At 46.8% G+C, this 14061-nt stretch overlaps 1 protein-coding gene across 4 annotated transcripts in view; it reads right to left on the bottom strand.

Moving 5' to 3' along the window:
• The window catches only part of SLC8A1 (solute carrier family 8 member A1), a 299420-nt gene that overhangs the window by 48741 nt on the left and 236618 nt on the right, over positions 1–14061 (bottom strand). The window contains exons 3-5 of one of the 4 annotated variants that reach the window (XM_073339983.2): positions 12369–12475; positions 4031–4048; positions 1019–1087 (exon numbers count right to left, since the gene is read on the bottom strand). In XM_073339983.2, coding sequence (XP_073196084.1) covers positions 1019–1087; positions 4031–4048; positions 12369–12475 — 194 coding nt within the window. Of the gene's footprint in view, positions 1–1018; positions 1088–4030; positions 4049–11536; positions 11641–12368; positions 12476–14061 lie in introns of all 4 variants that reach the window. The other 3 variants (XM_073339985.2, XM_073339986.2, XM_073339987.2) reach the window with 3 other exon arrangements.

The raw sequence follows: 14061 nt of genomic DNA, 5'->3' as shown, positions 1-14061 counted from the left end.
TCTTTTTAAGTGTATATAAGACACACATGAGTTTTACTGATACCCACCTCAGCTGGACACACCCATCTGCGTGATGCGCCCTTTACAAAGCATTTGTGTCTCCATGGGAACTTTGCAAATGGTACCTGTCCTGACAGCTATTTTGAAAAGAGGTTTGCTTTAATGGGTGGAGAGATGCTGCTGGGAAACCACATGTAGTGCAAGAGGGTCTGTTCTGGAAGGGGAGCAAGTGACACGGGGACAACGGATCCGAGGTGAGGAAGGACGCAGCACATGGATACAGAAGCTGTCTGGGAAGGAATCCATCAGAGTCTGGGCAAGGTCTACGTGGATTCCTGTCACTGAACAATTATTCAGCATTTTAAAAAGCTAAAGAAGTTCCCAGGCTAATAACTTTGTTAGCCTAGAGTGAAAGGTGAAAGAATCTATCACTTGCTTCAGCTAAACATTGCTTAGAGAATAGGCAGAACCACCAATGCCTGTAAGTTGAAGCCAGACAAATTCAAATTAGAAACAAGGTCCAAAGTTTTAACAGTGAGGGTGACTGAACACTGGAACAAAGCACTAAGTGAAGAGATGGATTCACCATCTCTTGAAGTCTTCAGATCAAGTCTGGATGCCTTTCTGGAAGGCCTGCGTTAGTCAACCCTACGTCATTGGGCTCAATACAGGAGTAATTGATGGAATTCTGTAACCCGTGGTATACAGGAGGTCAGACTAGATGATCTAGTGGTCCCTTTGTGCTTGAACCTTTATCAATCTGTGATCCCTACTCAGTCTCCCCAAGAAGTCAAATGAAGGTGCTGAAGTTACTTCGACCAAGTCCACCCAAGAACAGAATCCCCCTGGCACACAGCTCATTGCAGACCTTGGTACTGAAACTCTGTATTCCCTGAACACAGTATAAGAGAGAAATGCATTAAAACAAATGACTCTAGTGTCAGTACATGAACACGCAAATGCTTTCGCTTCGTGTTAATTAAATTGTGGTCCTAGAAAACCAAGTCAAAATGAATACCTTGAATGCTGATTACAGTAGAAGGAATTGGATGTTCTCTAGCATGGACCTTCCTGAAGACAGGCTTGCCTAACAAAGTGATGGGCAGAAGATGAGTGAATGGATCACGATGACTCGGTGATGTTAGTGAACTCTATTTCTATTTCACACAAGGTTACTGTTTTTAAATCCCCATTGCAGACACTCTTGTCTGCTCTCCTGTACCAATGGGAAAAAGCAGAGCCAGAGAGAAGTGATCCAAGAGTTTACCCTCATAGCCATGGTGGCAAGCTATGGACATCTATTTCCAGCCCAGTTGGCCAAGTTCAATCTCAGTTACACTGGAAAAATGTTGAAAATTGTATGTGGTGTTATTTAATTTTTTTTAACTGTCCCAATTTGGGGCTGGCTCCTCAGAATCTGATTCTGCGTGTGCTTTTCAGACAAGCCATCAGGGAGATCAGAGGTATGTGAAGTACCTTGTTAGCTAAAAATAGTTTCCCACGTCTGAGCTTGGCCCTCTGAACCCCTCCTCATGCAGAGTCACAGTTGTTTGCCGTGCTCTGCTAGTACTAAGGGGGAGACTGATGGCTCTTCTTCTCTAATGCAGAGCTAACACCCGAGCAACACTTGTAAGGTGTACATTAACCAAGGAGGCATGTGTGTCTGCTCCCTTGTTGGACAAGTGCAGAGATTTGGTACCGCATGCATGGCTCACATACAACCCTGTGAATACACCGGCATGCTTGTCTAATTATTTGTTGCTATTCTTACGCTTACTGAGCCCAATTCTCCATTGCCCCTTGAAGCCTCTCTGGCAGCACGAATGGTCTGTGAAGGCAGCAAATCTCCATGATGGGGAATACCCCAGCATAGGGTCTTCCCTGGAGGGCACAGAGCTGCCGTAATTGGTCTTTTCTCCCAGCCCCTAGCACAGACAGTTGCTGGGGAAGAGAACATGGCTGAAGTGCTTTAGTACTCCAGCTACTCTCAGATGATACTGTGGCCCTATGGTGTTGTTGCAGCCAAGGGTAAATTAGAGCAGATGTGGGGCTGTTGTAATTTAAGCTGAGGTCTGGGCAGGCCATTGGACACCCCAGAACATGGGGAGGTGCAAAGGTGGCATGAAGTCCCTAGTTCTATGCCAGGTGGTGGCAGGATGGAGTAGGAGTATCTTTAGTGCAGAGATGGTTCCCTGGTTCATGTAACTTGGTTTGCAGGAACTCATCTGAACATGCTTTCATATATGGCTTGCATTTCTGATGAGCTAACAATCACACATCGAGTCTATACAGCCAAGAGCACAAAGCCTGCTGCTCCCCAGCTGTACCACAGCAGCCCTGGCTCTGCCATTCAAACCCCAGCAATGATCCATGAGGAACCATTCCTGCCTTGTCCACTCCCTGAGGAGGGAACCAGTATCCAGAACACCAGATGGGGAGAACTGATTTCTCAGGCATCCTTGCGGAGCGGCATTTTAAACAGTGAAGCGTTTCTTGGCAGCTTGCAGCCAAGTAGCTTTATTTCACAATCAGCTGTATCTGCAAAACTGATTGCCGACAGACTGACATTGGGAATTACAGAAGATGATTGATTCTCCATTTCTCACTAATCTCTATCTGATAATAGGGAAGCAGACCCCCTCAACTGTTCTTGCTGACAGAGAAATGCAGTTACATATCACCCCATACCTGGGGACAGGGATCAAATCACCGTCCTTCTGTGGAGTCTGGCCATACCTCTCCAGGCAGGCAATGGTGTACTGGTGTCTTGTGTAGCACCATGCACACTGCCTGCACTTAGGAACAACAACGCTGGCTCCAGCTGCCCCCTCTTGTAGGGAAAACCCATGGGATGGGCAGGCCTAGCTACTCCCTGATCTGTAAGGGACATATGGGGTTTGCAGGGCTGATTCCCAAACTATGTGGGAGTGCTCCAGGATTCACATGAACCCCAGGAATGAGCGAGAGGCCAGGGCAACCCGAGTGGAAGACCCATGCCTCCCTACTGCCTCTGTGTTCCCCTCTTCCCTGGGAGCATGGCGGCAGGACTGTGGACACACGGCCTGGGGGCCAGTCCTGCCACAGAAGTGGCTGACATCCCCTTCATGCGGGAGGGGCGTGGCGAAAGTACCAGCAGGCCCCACATTTTGGTCCATGCCTTAGGCTCGCCCCCCCCGATGGCTGATGGCTGTGAAGAGTGTAGGTGAGACTGCACGTGGATTGAGGGAAGTCATTTAGCAGACTGGGGGGTTGTCGACACTGGAGCTGCAAAGAGTAACTCCCAGCATAGTCTCCACATGGGCTAGCTCTGATTGCAGCGTAACCCTGGAGGGAACTTGTGCTACACTCTCCCCAGGCACAAGTCCCTCTGAAAGCCTAGGTGCATCCTTTGACAGCTAGCCCCTCCCGCTGCCACAGCTACAATGCTAGTCAGTGCGCAGGTTTCCCTGAGCAGGAAACCTCCCCTTCCAGCTCCAGAGCAGACAGGCCCTGGGAGAAAATCCCCCTGCAGCAGGCACTGGCTACAGCAGCCAGAGGCTGCCCTCTGCATGTCCCTGTGCAGAAGTATGCTGGCCTGGCGCAGAGTGCTGGAGTTCCCAGGGGCTGTGTGGCTAAGCAGCCCAAGGACAGCTGTCCTAATTCAGTGCAGCCTCTCAGGCTGTCCAGGCTGGGGTCCATTTCACCCCCTTTGCCCTTCCTCCCCCAGGGCTGTGAGTTCCGCACTGAGGCAGAGTCTCCTGGTACATGCTGTAATCACTGCAGCTAAAGAACGGGGATTACTGTGAAACACACGTGAGGTTAAGCTGGTGACAAAGACACATCACTTGCTGTTAGACGGTGCCGTGCTAACACTAGCGGCTCGGAGTAGGTGGCCAGGACACTAAACAGTGCTTTCTTACCATTCAGAAGTTTCCCTCCATTAAAAAAAACAAACAGGAAATAAAGAGAAAAGAGCAGAATGAGCACCCAGCAGTTAACAATGCAGAGAGGAACAGTGGCACGGGGCAAGGAGGGAATCAGAAATCCATACCTGTTATTGTGAAGCCACCTAAACGAACCACAAAACAAAAAAAGAGAGAGAGAAAGAGAAAGCAGATTAGCATCTATTTTTGCATCACAGTGACATTCATCTCGCAGCAGCCTCCCCCCCAAAGCAGTGGCCCACATGCTCCCGCCACAGTGTAATCCGCAGAGGAACAGCTCACTACAACTCCTGTCTCCCATTTCTAGCAGGGACTGTCCCCTGCCTCGGGGTCTGCATGGAGTGCCATGGTCTCCCCCCCCACATTCTGCTGGGCCTTGTGTAGTGCGCTCCACTCTGAATGTGGGGCTCTGAATGGGTGCGTGGGGGAGACTGGGCTGCAGGGGGCCAGGAGACAGCAGGCCTATGGGGTGGATGCATGCCAGCCTCCCTCCCACCCTACATGGCTTAAGATAGCACCTCCTGGAACAATCTCTTTTCCACAAAGCCACCCCAGAATCGAAGGGACAGCTGCTCAGTAGGCCCAGGGACTGACCCAGGGACCAGCCTCCACCCCGCCCCCCGGCACTGTGGATCCCGTGGAGTCTGAAGGATGCCAGCGCCAATCCTACAGAGACCCTTTGCCTCCTCAGCAGCTGCTCAGTCCCCTGGAAATCCCCACTGTTCATAGCAGCCAAATTAGTCCTGGAGGACTCCACTGAAGAGACAGCACAGCTCCAGCTATATATTCACAGGGTCAGGGGATGTGTGGAGATGTGGTTTTCCCTGGCCCCTCCCTTGTACTACCCAGTCTCCCCCCATGTGCAGCACAGATTCTGGACTAGTGGAGAGCCTTCAGTGGGGTGCAGACTGGAGGTAGGGCTGGTGCTGTGGACATGGTTAGCCCTCCTATCCACCCATGGAGGACCCCCTTGGGGTGTGGTTTGGGGCTGGGGAGGGACATGCCTCCTAGGTCCGCTCTGGCAGGTTCTACCCCAGTAGCGGCCAATCTAACTCCAGTGTGGGAAGTGCGAGAACTTTAAAGATTCACCACAAAGCTGAGCTGTGCAAATCTCTTCCTTCCCTGCCAACCAGGCACGAGAGAGATGGCATTTCTAGGAGGTGACGGTGGCTAGAATCACACAACGGAAAAGATCAAAAACCCAACGGCTACTGTCCCACCTCTCAACCCAGTCTGGCCTGAGTGCAGGGCTCAGTGTGGGAGACAGCCCAGAGGGACAGATGCACAAAACTCAAAATGATGCAGGATCCTCTCATTAAGAGCAAGTTTCTCTTTTTAGGGCTTCACTCCCATGAGTCTTTATTTCTGGTGTGAGAACATTTTCAGCAATAAAAGCAGCACTGGGGTGGGCATGAGAGGGCATGATGCACCAAATCCATGCTGCAGCTGGGTAGCTTTAGGACTAAATGGAGGGCTATTCAAGAGGGATGGATACAATGCTGGGGAAGAGGAAAGCCCCTCTCACCACCATTTCCACCAAGCCCCTGACAGCTCAAACATCCCTGGAAACATTCCTCATTTACCCACAGCTGGGGCGAAGTTCGGCTCATATCGAGTTACTACTGCCCACAGCAGCATTTTCTGCAATGGTCCAGTGCTAACAGAAATGAGTGAGAACCTTTCCATCGATTCCAGTGAGCCTTGGATAAGGCCTGGGCTTTGATTTTCCAAGGTAGCCTGCAGAACGCTTTAGCTTTGCTTGGACTCCCCCCACATCCCCATCTTATGTGTTTGTGGATCTCCTGCTTGGGATAGCTTGTATGCCAAATTTGGAGGCTGGTTTTGAAGTGTGCTCTAAGAAGGCAACATGCCATACCTCCCTCAAAACAGCATGCAGAGTTTTCTGAATATACGGAGTTAGGGTCTGTCTACACTGGGAAGTTATAAGGAAGGGAGTTTAAAATGCTGTAGCTATTCTGGAATAGCTCCCCTTGTGCACACACTGATTCCTGAATAAGAATGTGCTCAGGCGGAGTTATTGTGGAATAGCTCTTGTGGATAATTTCACCACAAAAAGCCCTACGTATTCTGGTCCGACCGTTGCCAGGTACTACAAACATTCTGTTTCTTACACCTACGTAACGGGATATGAATTAGTTTGCACAGCTCAGTTCTGTTGTACATTTCTGAGACTTAGTGCTTTCCACATCTTTTTACTACAAATTAGTGCATAGGGCCCAGTGAAATCAACCCAAAGGATAGTAGTAAACCTGAGGAGTCAGTTGTATTGAACGTATCCACTAAATGTGCTTGTTGTCTGGGATTTCCAAAGGAGCTAGCTGTCCAAATCCCAGTGAAATGCTGTTCATAACCCCCTTAGGCTCCCTTGTCATTGTAATTAATGCCACTTTCAATTATGATTTTAGCTACTGTCCCTCCTTTAACACAAGTGTTCATGTCTCAGCTAAGGTGACTAGATGTCCCGATTTTATAGGGACAGTCCCGATATTTGGGGCTTTGTCTTATATAGGCTCCTATTCCCCCCTATCCCCTGTCCCGGTTTTTTACACTTGCTTTCTGGTCACGGTAGTCTCAGCTAACAATTTTTGGAACAGATACTCAAAGAAGAACATGATCTCAATTACCTGGGCTTAGTAAAATGGTATTAACAACCTTAAAAGAGATTCTTGTGAGCAAATCGAAAAGTCAAATAAAATCATCATCTTCCACCAATATACGGACACACTGGGAAAATGGAAAAGAAATACAAGAAATGCAGCGCTTACCAAGCTCATTCAACAACAGGGCTGTGAAGGAGACAGACAGAGACAAACATAGAAGAAGAAAAGTAAATGAATAATGAAATTAAAAGGAAAATCCACAGAAAGACTCCAGCTCCCAGGCCCAGACAATGAAAATCTGTAAAGTTTCCGGATACCATTGGTACCCAGAAAAGAGCACTGAAAATAACAGAACAGAAACATTTCATGAGCGTGGGCTGTGAATTAAAAGAAAAAAATGTCACATACAGTAATAAGATACAAAAGACAAACTTTTAAAAAATTCATTTCCCCCTTTTGGGCCATAAATTCATGGAGCGCCCAACGACATCAATGGCAGTACTGCCATAGATTGAGGAAAGAATATGTCCCAAAATATGGGTGTAAGGGCTGTTTGCTGGATTCTTGTACTTCCTCTAATAGTCTAAATGGAAAATAATAATTACATGATGGCCTGATTTCTACAGGGAATGTAGAATGAAAGAAGTACAGTGTGTGCTAGGGCTTGACTCACCAAACATAATACAGTATTTATCCTGTCATTTAGCAAAATGACAGTTTAAGCCCTGATAAAAAACAACTGTCATTTAGCATTCAGGTAGCACTCTGGATCTTTGAAGAACTGAACATTCTGACTAATTACTTCTAGCAATACCCTGGAGAGGTAGTAAGATCAACACTTTTCAAAGGAAGGGGAACTGAAGCAGAGAGGATCAGGCCAATATTTTCAAAATCAGCTGCTGATTTTAGGTATCTTAATGTTTGGCACACGTAGGCCTGATTTCAGAAGCTGAGCTCACAGTATTGCTAGCCCCAAGAGTTCAAAAATCATAAGTCAGTCCTCAAAAACTGGTTTAAAAATCATGAGATTTTAAAAAGACTAATACATTTTTGGCTCTTGTTATTTGCCTTCTGGCTACTAAGACTTTACTTGGCTTCACATTTTCAAGCTTTCCCCTGCAACCATGAGAGCTAGAAACTTACGTTTTATAAAACGAAAGCTGAGAGCCTCATGTCATCACATGACTCCAACAGCGAGAGCTTTAAAAACCCTCCAGATGATCCGATTTATGATAAAACCATGAGAGTGGACAACACTGCGCTCATGCAGCGCCAAATGAAGTCAATGGATAGCTTTTAGTGTCAATGGTTAATTTTATTTTGGTGACACGAAATGATTCCAATAGTAGATTTCCCTAGTACTGCTCGTGATGCAAATCCCACTCACTGGGATTCTATTGCATTGTGTTACTGTGTCAGATTTAGTGGAATTTTCCGTGAGCTCATAATCACATAGGGCATCCATCTGTCAACGGAATGCAGGTCCGTGGGCAATGTTCTCTCTTGGGATAAATGCAGCCCCTCTGAGGAATCCATCTAGTGCTAGGTAATGGCAGCTTCTCTCCTCTCAGCGTGCTAGGCCAGAGAGGGAGCAGGGAGCCCAGTGCTCTCATGCAGGAGGCAGCCACAAGGATGCAGCTACTGCTCACCCAGTACCTGGGAAGGTGTGTGTGTCTGTGTCTGCTCTCATGCCCAGCAGCACCGAATGTTACAAGGCCTTGTCTTTGAGTGGAGCTGGGGTGTGGCCATAGTTCACCTTCCCTTGGGAACTCCAAGCATGTGGGGAGGTTGGAGGAATAGCAAGTTTTACCTTGTCTAAAGGCTGCTGGTGAGCAACAGCTGGGCTCTCCCCAGTACTCCACAAGCACCATGGGGCAATTCACTGGTCCCTCTAGGCGCAACTGGCATAAATTGGCTGGGGAATACTGCTTGGCAGATGCAGAGCAGGCAGACTCCCTCCTCTTAGGTGTGCTGTAGCACTTGAGGACTGGCTGAATCACTCCTGAGCTCTGGCTAGTGTATGATGGATTCAGCTCCAAGCACGCTGGCTCTGGCTGCCTTCTTATGCATGGCCGTGCCAATGCAACTAACCAACTAGGAAACGTTGCGAGATGGCAGCAGAGGTGTCTGGCTGATCCCTGTGCTCTAAGACCGCCTGATGAATGCGCTCACTGAGCACAAAATTGCATCCATCCCTTTCCCCCTCATTCTCCTATGAATGCACTCTGAGAAAGCTGCGCCTTTGAACAGGACTAAAAATGTACCCAGCTGCTAGAAAGGCCTGGATTTAGAGCACTGAACAACTCACTGTGTGAACAAAAGTTAGTTTTTCCAAAGGCAGAATTGTTTGAGCCTGATAAAATCATGCATTTCCTTGAGTAAAGATGAATCGGACTGAACTGAATTTCTTATCTGTGTAATTTATTAAACTAATCCAGATTATTCTCCTCTTTCTTTTATATTAACAAGCTTAATTATTTTTTTAAAAATCAGACAGCTACCAGTGAATATACATTTCCTATTCATTTGTTTTTCTGTAATAGGGGGTATTTTTTTCTTGCCTACGGGGGAAAAGGAACTAAAATAAATAGTATGTGTTTCAGACTAAATGCACTAACATTTGATATACATGAAGTCATCTTAGACCTCGATCCAACAAAGCACTTAAGCATGTATGAAACTAAGCCTGTGAACAGCCCCCTTGGGACTACTCACATGTGACACACATGGCCCTGACCCACACTTGTGCTGAAGCCCATCTCTATCCAGGACAGCACTTAAGGACACCCTTAACTTTAAGCACATGCTTAAATGCTGTCTTGAACAGGGATGCTTTCCTGAATCAGGGCCATGCTTACATGCTTTGCTGGATCAGGGGGTAGTCAGCAAATGAATGGATTTAGTCTATAAGAAGGGAAGCCTATTTATTTCTTTGGGGTGAAATGCCACAAGGTGTGGGGAGCCCAAGCAATGCCCTCTGCACCACTGCTGTCCTGCACTGTTGTTGGGAGCAGGGCACAGGGTAGATGTGCTGGATGAAAGGACCCAGCATGCCCCATGCGATGTAGAGGTGGACTTCACGGTGGGACCTAACAGGCTAGCATGGAGGGGTCAATTAATGAGTGCCAAGGCTGGATGGGGGTGGGGGGAAGGGCTACGAGATCTATATTTATATTATCCCAAGTCTCCAACTTCACGCAGAGAGGGCACAGGGGAGCTAACGCCACTATTCCAGCTGCCCCTGTAAATTCCTATGGAGTGTTCTGCAAACACCAGCTTGCTAAGGCCCCCATGCAGCAAAGCAGATAACAATACGCCTAAGTCTTAGATTCAGAGATCTGCAGGTTAGAAGGGACCATTATGATCATCTAGTCTGATGTCCCATAAAGCGTGGCCAGAGAACCTTGCCCAATGCTTTCTGCCTTCTGTTTGAGCTATAGAATCTCTTTTGGAAAGACACCCAGCCTTGATTTAAAGACATCAAGTGACTCCATCCACCACATCCCTAGTAAATTGTTCCAAGAGTTAAGTACCCTCACTGTTAAAAATGTGCATTTTATTTCTAGTCTCATTTTGTCTAGCTTCAGCTTCCAGCCATGGGAGCTTGCTATGCGTTTTTCTGCTAGATTAAAGAATCATCTATTATGAGAAATCTCTTCTCCCTGTAGGTACTTGCAGACCATGATCAAGTCACCTCTTACCCGATCTGGTATAAACTAACCCTGGGACTCAAAAGTTAAGAATGTGCTCAGGTGCTTTGCTGATTCAGGGCCTAAATGTATGATAATAATAATAATAATATTATAATACAATCTGATGATTCTTAAGGAGCAGATATCTCCTAGAAATTAAACAGGGAACCAAAGAGACAAAATGTTGCTAACAATGTTTGGGTTGTTAAAAAAAAATGTTTTGTGTTGCAACTAATTATTCAGGATAATTATGTTATTGCTGTAATGTCCTTATTAGCCATCAATAATTCATGAAATGAGTTATATCCATTCATTTTAAGTTACCTTTTTAAGAAAAGAAACTGCTTAGAAAAATTAGCAGCCCTTTTCTTTTTATGAGTATGTTTGCAGTTGCTTTAGAGAAATGTTTTTATTTTGTGTGATGGAAACTGATTTCATCACTCTTATGAGGATTCAGCGGAATGTCCATGTCACTGTACTTTCAGTGCATTTTATCTATTTACTTCCAGATCCACTGGGTGAAATCCTGACTGCAGACGTCCTACTGGAATTATCTGATTTTGACCTACCTTCAGATCTCATTGTATTCTCATTACCAGTGTAAAAAAGCTAAAAATATTGTGTTAAGAATGTGATTTTTATTTAAACAGAGGGTCTACTTTATCTCCTGCTAAAAATGATGCAGTATCCTTTTTTAATTAAAAAAAGAGACTGTTTTCTCCTAGATTAAAAGGATATTTATATACGCAATTTCAGTGCTGTATATTTTAAATACACAACTGAAATGTCTTTATTTGTGATACTATTGCAATAGCAATTGACAGTTTAGGATTTGCACTTTGTCTTCCCCCATTGCATGTGGTGGAATCTCAGACCCACTCTGGTGTTTGTGATCACTTTGTGGGGGCTAGACGCTGCTATAAACTCCTGGTTGACAGCACCTCTACAGTGTGTGTGAGCTTGTCCCTCCCTAGCTAGCGTGGAGAGGATATGAACCCCTAGTGATTTATTCACTGGATTGTTTTCATTTACTGCCTCACAAGTGGGAGCAGTTCACAGATGAACACTTGACAAAAAAAGTCAGTTTGTATTTAGTGCCAACCCTGCTTCAGTGGGAGCTAGCCAGTGGGACCAGAGTGACACCCGCCAAACAATAAAAAAGAAAAAGTTGCTAAGCTTGAGAGGAGATATGGCAAAATATTTGGAAGCCAAGTGCGAGGAGAGAGCAAGTGTGAGAGTAGGGAGACAGAGAGAGCAGACTACAATTTCTCGAGAGTTTGTCTGGGTTTTACTCTCACACCTTTCATTCCTCTTCGTAGCCATATTGGTTCCTCAAGCACAAGGTAGAAACTGCACTCTTTCTCATACTCCTCACGGTCAAGTATTTTAAGGGTAATGAATTTCCTGTGGGAACACAAGACAAAGGCAAAACAAATGGTTGGCGTCACACACTCATGCTTTAAGTTCAACCAGGCGAGATGGTTACCGAGATGATACGAAGAGAGGAGCACATCTGCCTCAGTTACTTATGTAAAAGAGCAGAAAGTCCATCGCTGCACCTAGGCTGTTTCATTCTGAAAAAGGAGCCACTCCACAAATTTAACTCTGAAATGAAGTAGATAGGTTTACGTTGTGGGGAGCTATTGTTCATGTAGCACATAAGTGTTACATGGAAAAGGAAATCCAAACGCCAGAGGGTTTGGTTGCTTTGTTTGCAGTCAATCTGCATCTGGATTTTATTCATAGCTCTGTGCCAAGTATCTGAGCCCTAACAGGAGGTGGACTGGTTTTGCATTTAAGTAACAGCAGCACCCCAGCAACTTATGAAAGGCCAGATCCTTGACTGGTGTAAGCCGTCATCGCTCCATTGAAGTCAATGGAGCTATGCTGATCTACGCCAGTTGATGATCAGGCCCATAATGTCTGAATTTAAGTATGGAAAACTGAAATTGGAGTCCAAAGTGCAAACATAAAGGTTCTCAGCTCCAGGCCCTAGTGACTTGACTCCTGCTCTTTGACATAGATAGAGGAAGGCATGTTTTAGATTGCATGTATTGGAAAGTGCCAGGCATCCATGAGTGATCAGGACAGGTGCACGCAGGCTGAGCTCAGCCTCAGAGCAGATCCCCCACCTTTCTTCTCACTCATCTCCACCAGACGGGGCTCCCCAATCTCAAGGTAGAAGGTCTTGTTTTTCTCATACTCCTCATCATCAATTATTTTGACTGATATCGTTTTGCTGAAACAGAGAAGAATAGAGATTCAAGAGTAAGGGGGGAAAGGGAGAGTAAAGAAAAGGAGAAACAGGAGGGAGGACGGAAACATCAAAAGGAAGTTAGTTTGGGTAAAGACTCATCAAGTAATTATCTCAGGAGGCAGCCACACAGCATCCCACAGCATTCTACAATAAGGCTCAGGAATAACACTGAAATGCATCCTGGGAACTACGGGGCTGAGGTCACATCTGGGATAAGTAGGGGCAAACTCCATGGGCTGGTATGGAATTAACTCCACTGGCCCTATGACTGCATTTGGTCTGTGTTCTTCACATGCTGCACCTCTGGATCTTCATGATATGTGAAATATACGTGGCCGTTGCCACAGTAACCCTCCCTGGGGAATGGAGGAGATTGCCCCCGAGCCATGTCCCCAAGGAGGAAGAGAGGTGAAGCATATGGAATCCCGCACAAGGATGCCAGGGTCCCTTTCTCACTGATTAATAGGGTCTCGAGTTAATCTGCCCCAGTCAAAGCCAAGAAAAGTGGAGAATGAGCAGCAGGCTCATCAGAGTGTGAGACAGAAAAGCAGAAGGCCTGAGAAGATGGAAGGGACCTTTCATCTGAAAGCCCTGCTCTGGGCTCTGTATAGAATGTGTGTGCACATACACACGTTCACACATGCAGTACTAATGTCTCAGTCACCTCCAGGGTGTCTACATTGTCATGGAATTGAAACGCCTGGTAGGACAGAGGCCCCGAGGTCCCAACCTTTCCTCCTTCCATGGACCCTAAATCCAATGGGGAGTGCTGGCTGGGGCTGCTTGGCCTTCACTCTGATGGGCCAGTTTGGACATGTGCTCACTCACATCTGGAATTCACACAGGACAGAGGTATTTCCACAGAGAGTGACCAGTCTATGGCCCTTTAAAAATCAGCACAGTTCCCAGCCTCACATTCCCCTGAGAGCCTGCCTCATTAGTCCACCCATCCTGTTGTGGGCCTGGCCAGTGTCACCAGGAGATCTGGTGGGCACTTTGGTCTCTGGCTCTTGCTGGATCATTGTGATCATCGCTGTGCACAAGTTTGGGTTGAGTGCTGAAATCTTCACTCAGTAGAAATGGCTGCCAAAGACAATGGGAGCTTTGCTTAAGTAAACACGGAGTAAAAACTGAGAGCCCCATGCTGCTCCCTCCAGGGCCCCATTCTCCTCACTCCAAGCCCTGCAGAAGGAGAGGCGTTTCATCTCTGCAGTCTGCCCCCTGATCCCCTCAAGCCTGTGGGCTCCAGGGGGTCCCACTCTCCAGAGCTGGGAGGGATCGCTGAGGAGAAGGAAGCTGTTTGGGCCCCCACCTGTGGGGAACATGTGAGGCTTGCATTAGTTTGCACTTTGTACCCCTCTCTCTGTGTGGGAGATCCCCATCCCTTTACGGAATAGTCTGCGATAGCCCTGGTACTGTAGCTCTACAGCGATCAGGAAGAACCAAAACCTCTCCTCAACTGCAGATCCCAGCAGATCTGAAGGGATCTGAGGTCAAGGACATGATACTCAGGTTTATCCTCCGGGAGCAAACCGTGCCCTCCCGACAGAAAAGCTTGGAAGCAAGGT

This window comes from Lepidochelys kempii, chromosome 3 (assembly GCF_965140285.1).
Source record: "Lepidochelys kempii isolate rLepKem1 chromosome 3, rLepKem1.hap1, whole genome shotgun sequence".
Taxonomy (NCBI): domain Eukaryota; kingdom Metazoa; phylum Chordata; order Testudines; family Cheloniidae; genus Lepidochelys; species Lepidochelys kempii.
This window is presented reverse-complemented; position numbering and strand designations above follow the sequence as displayed.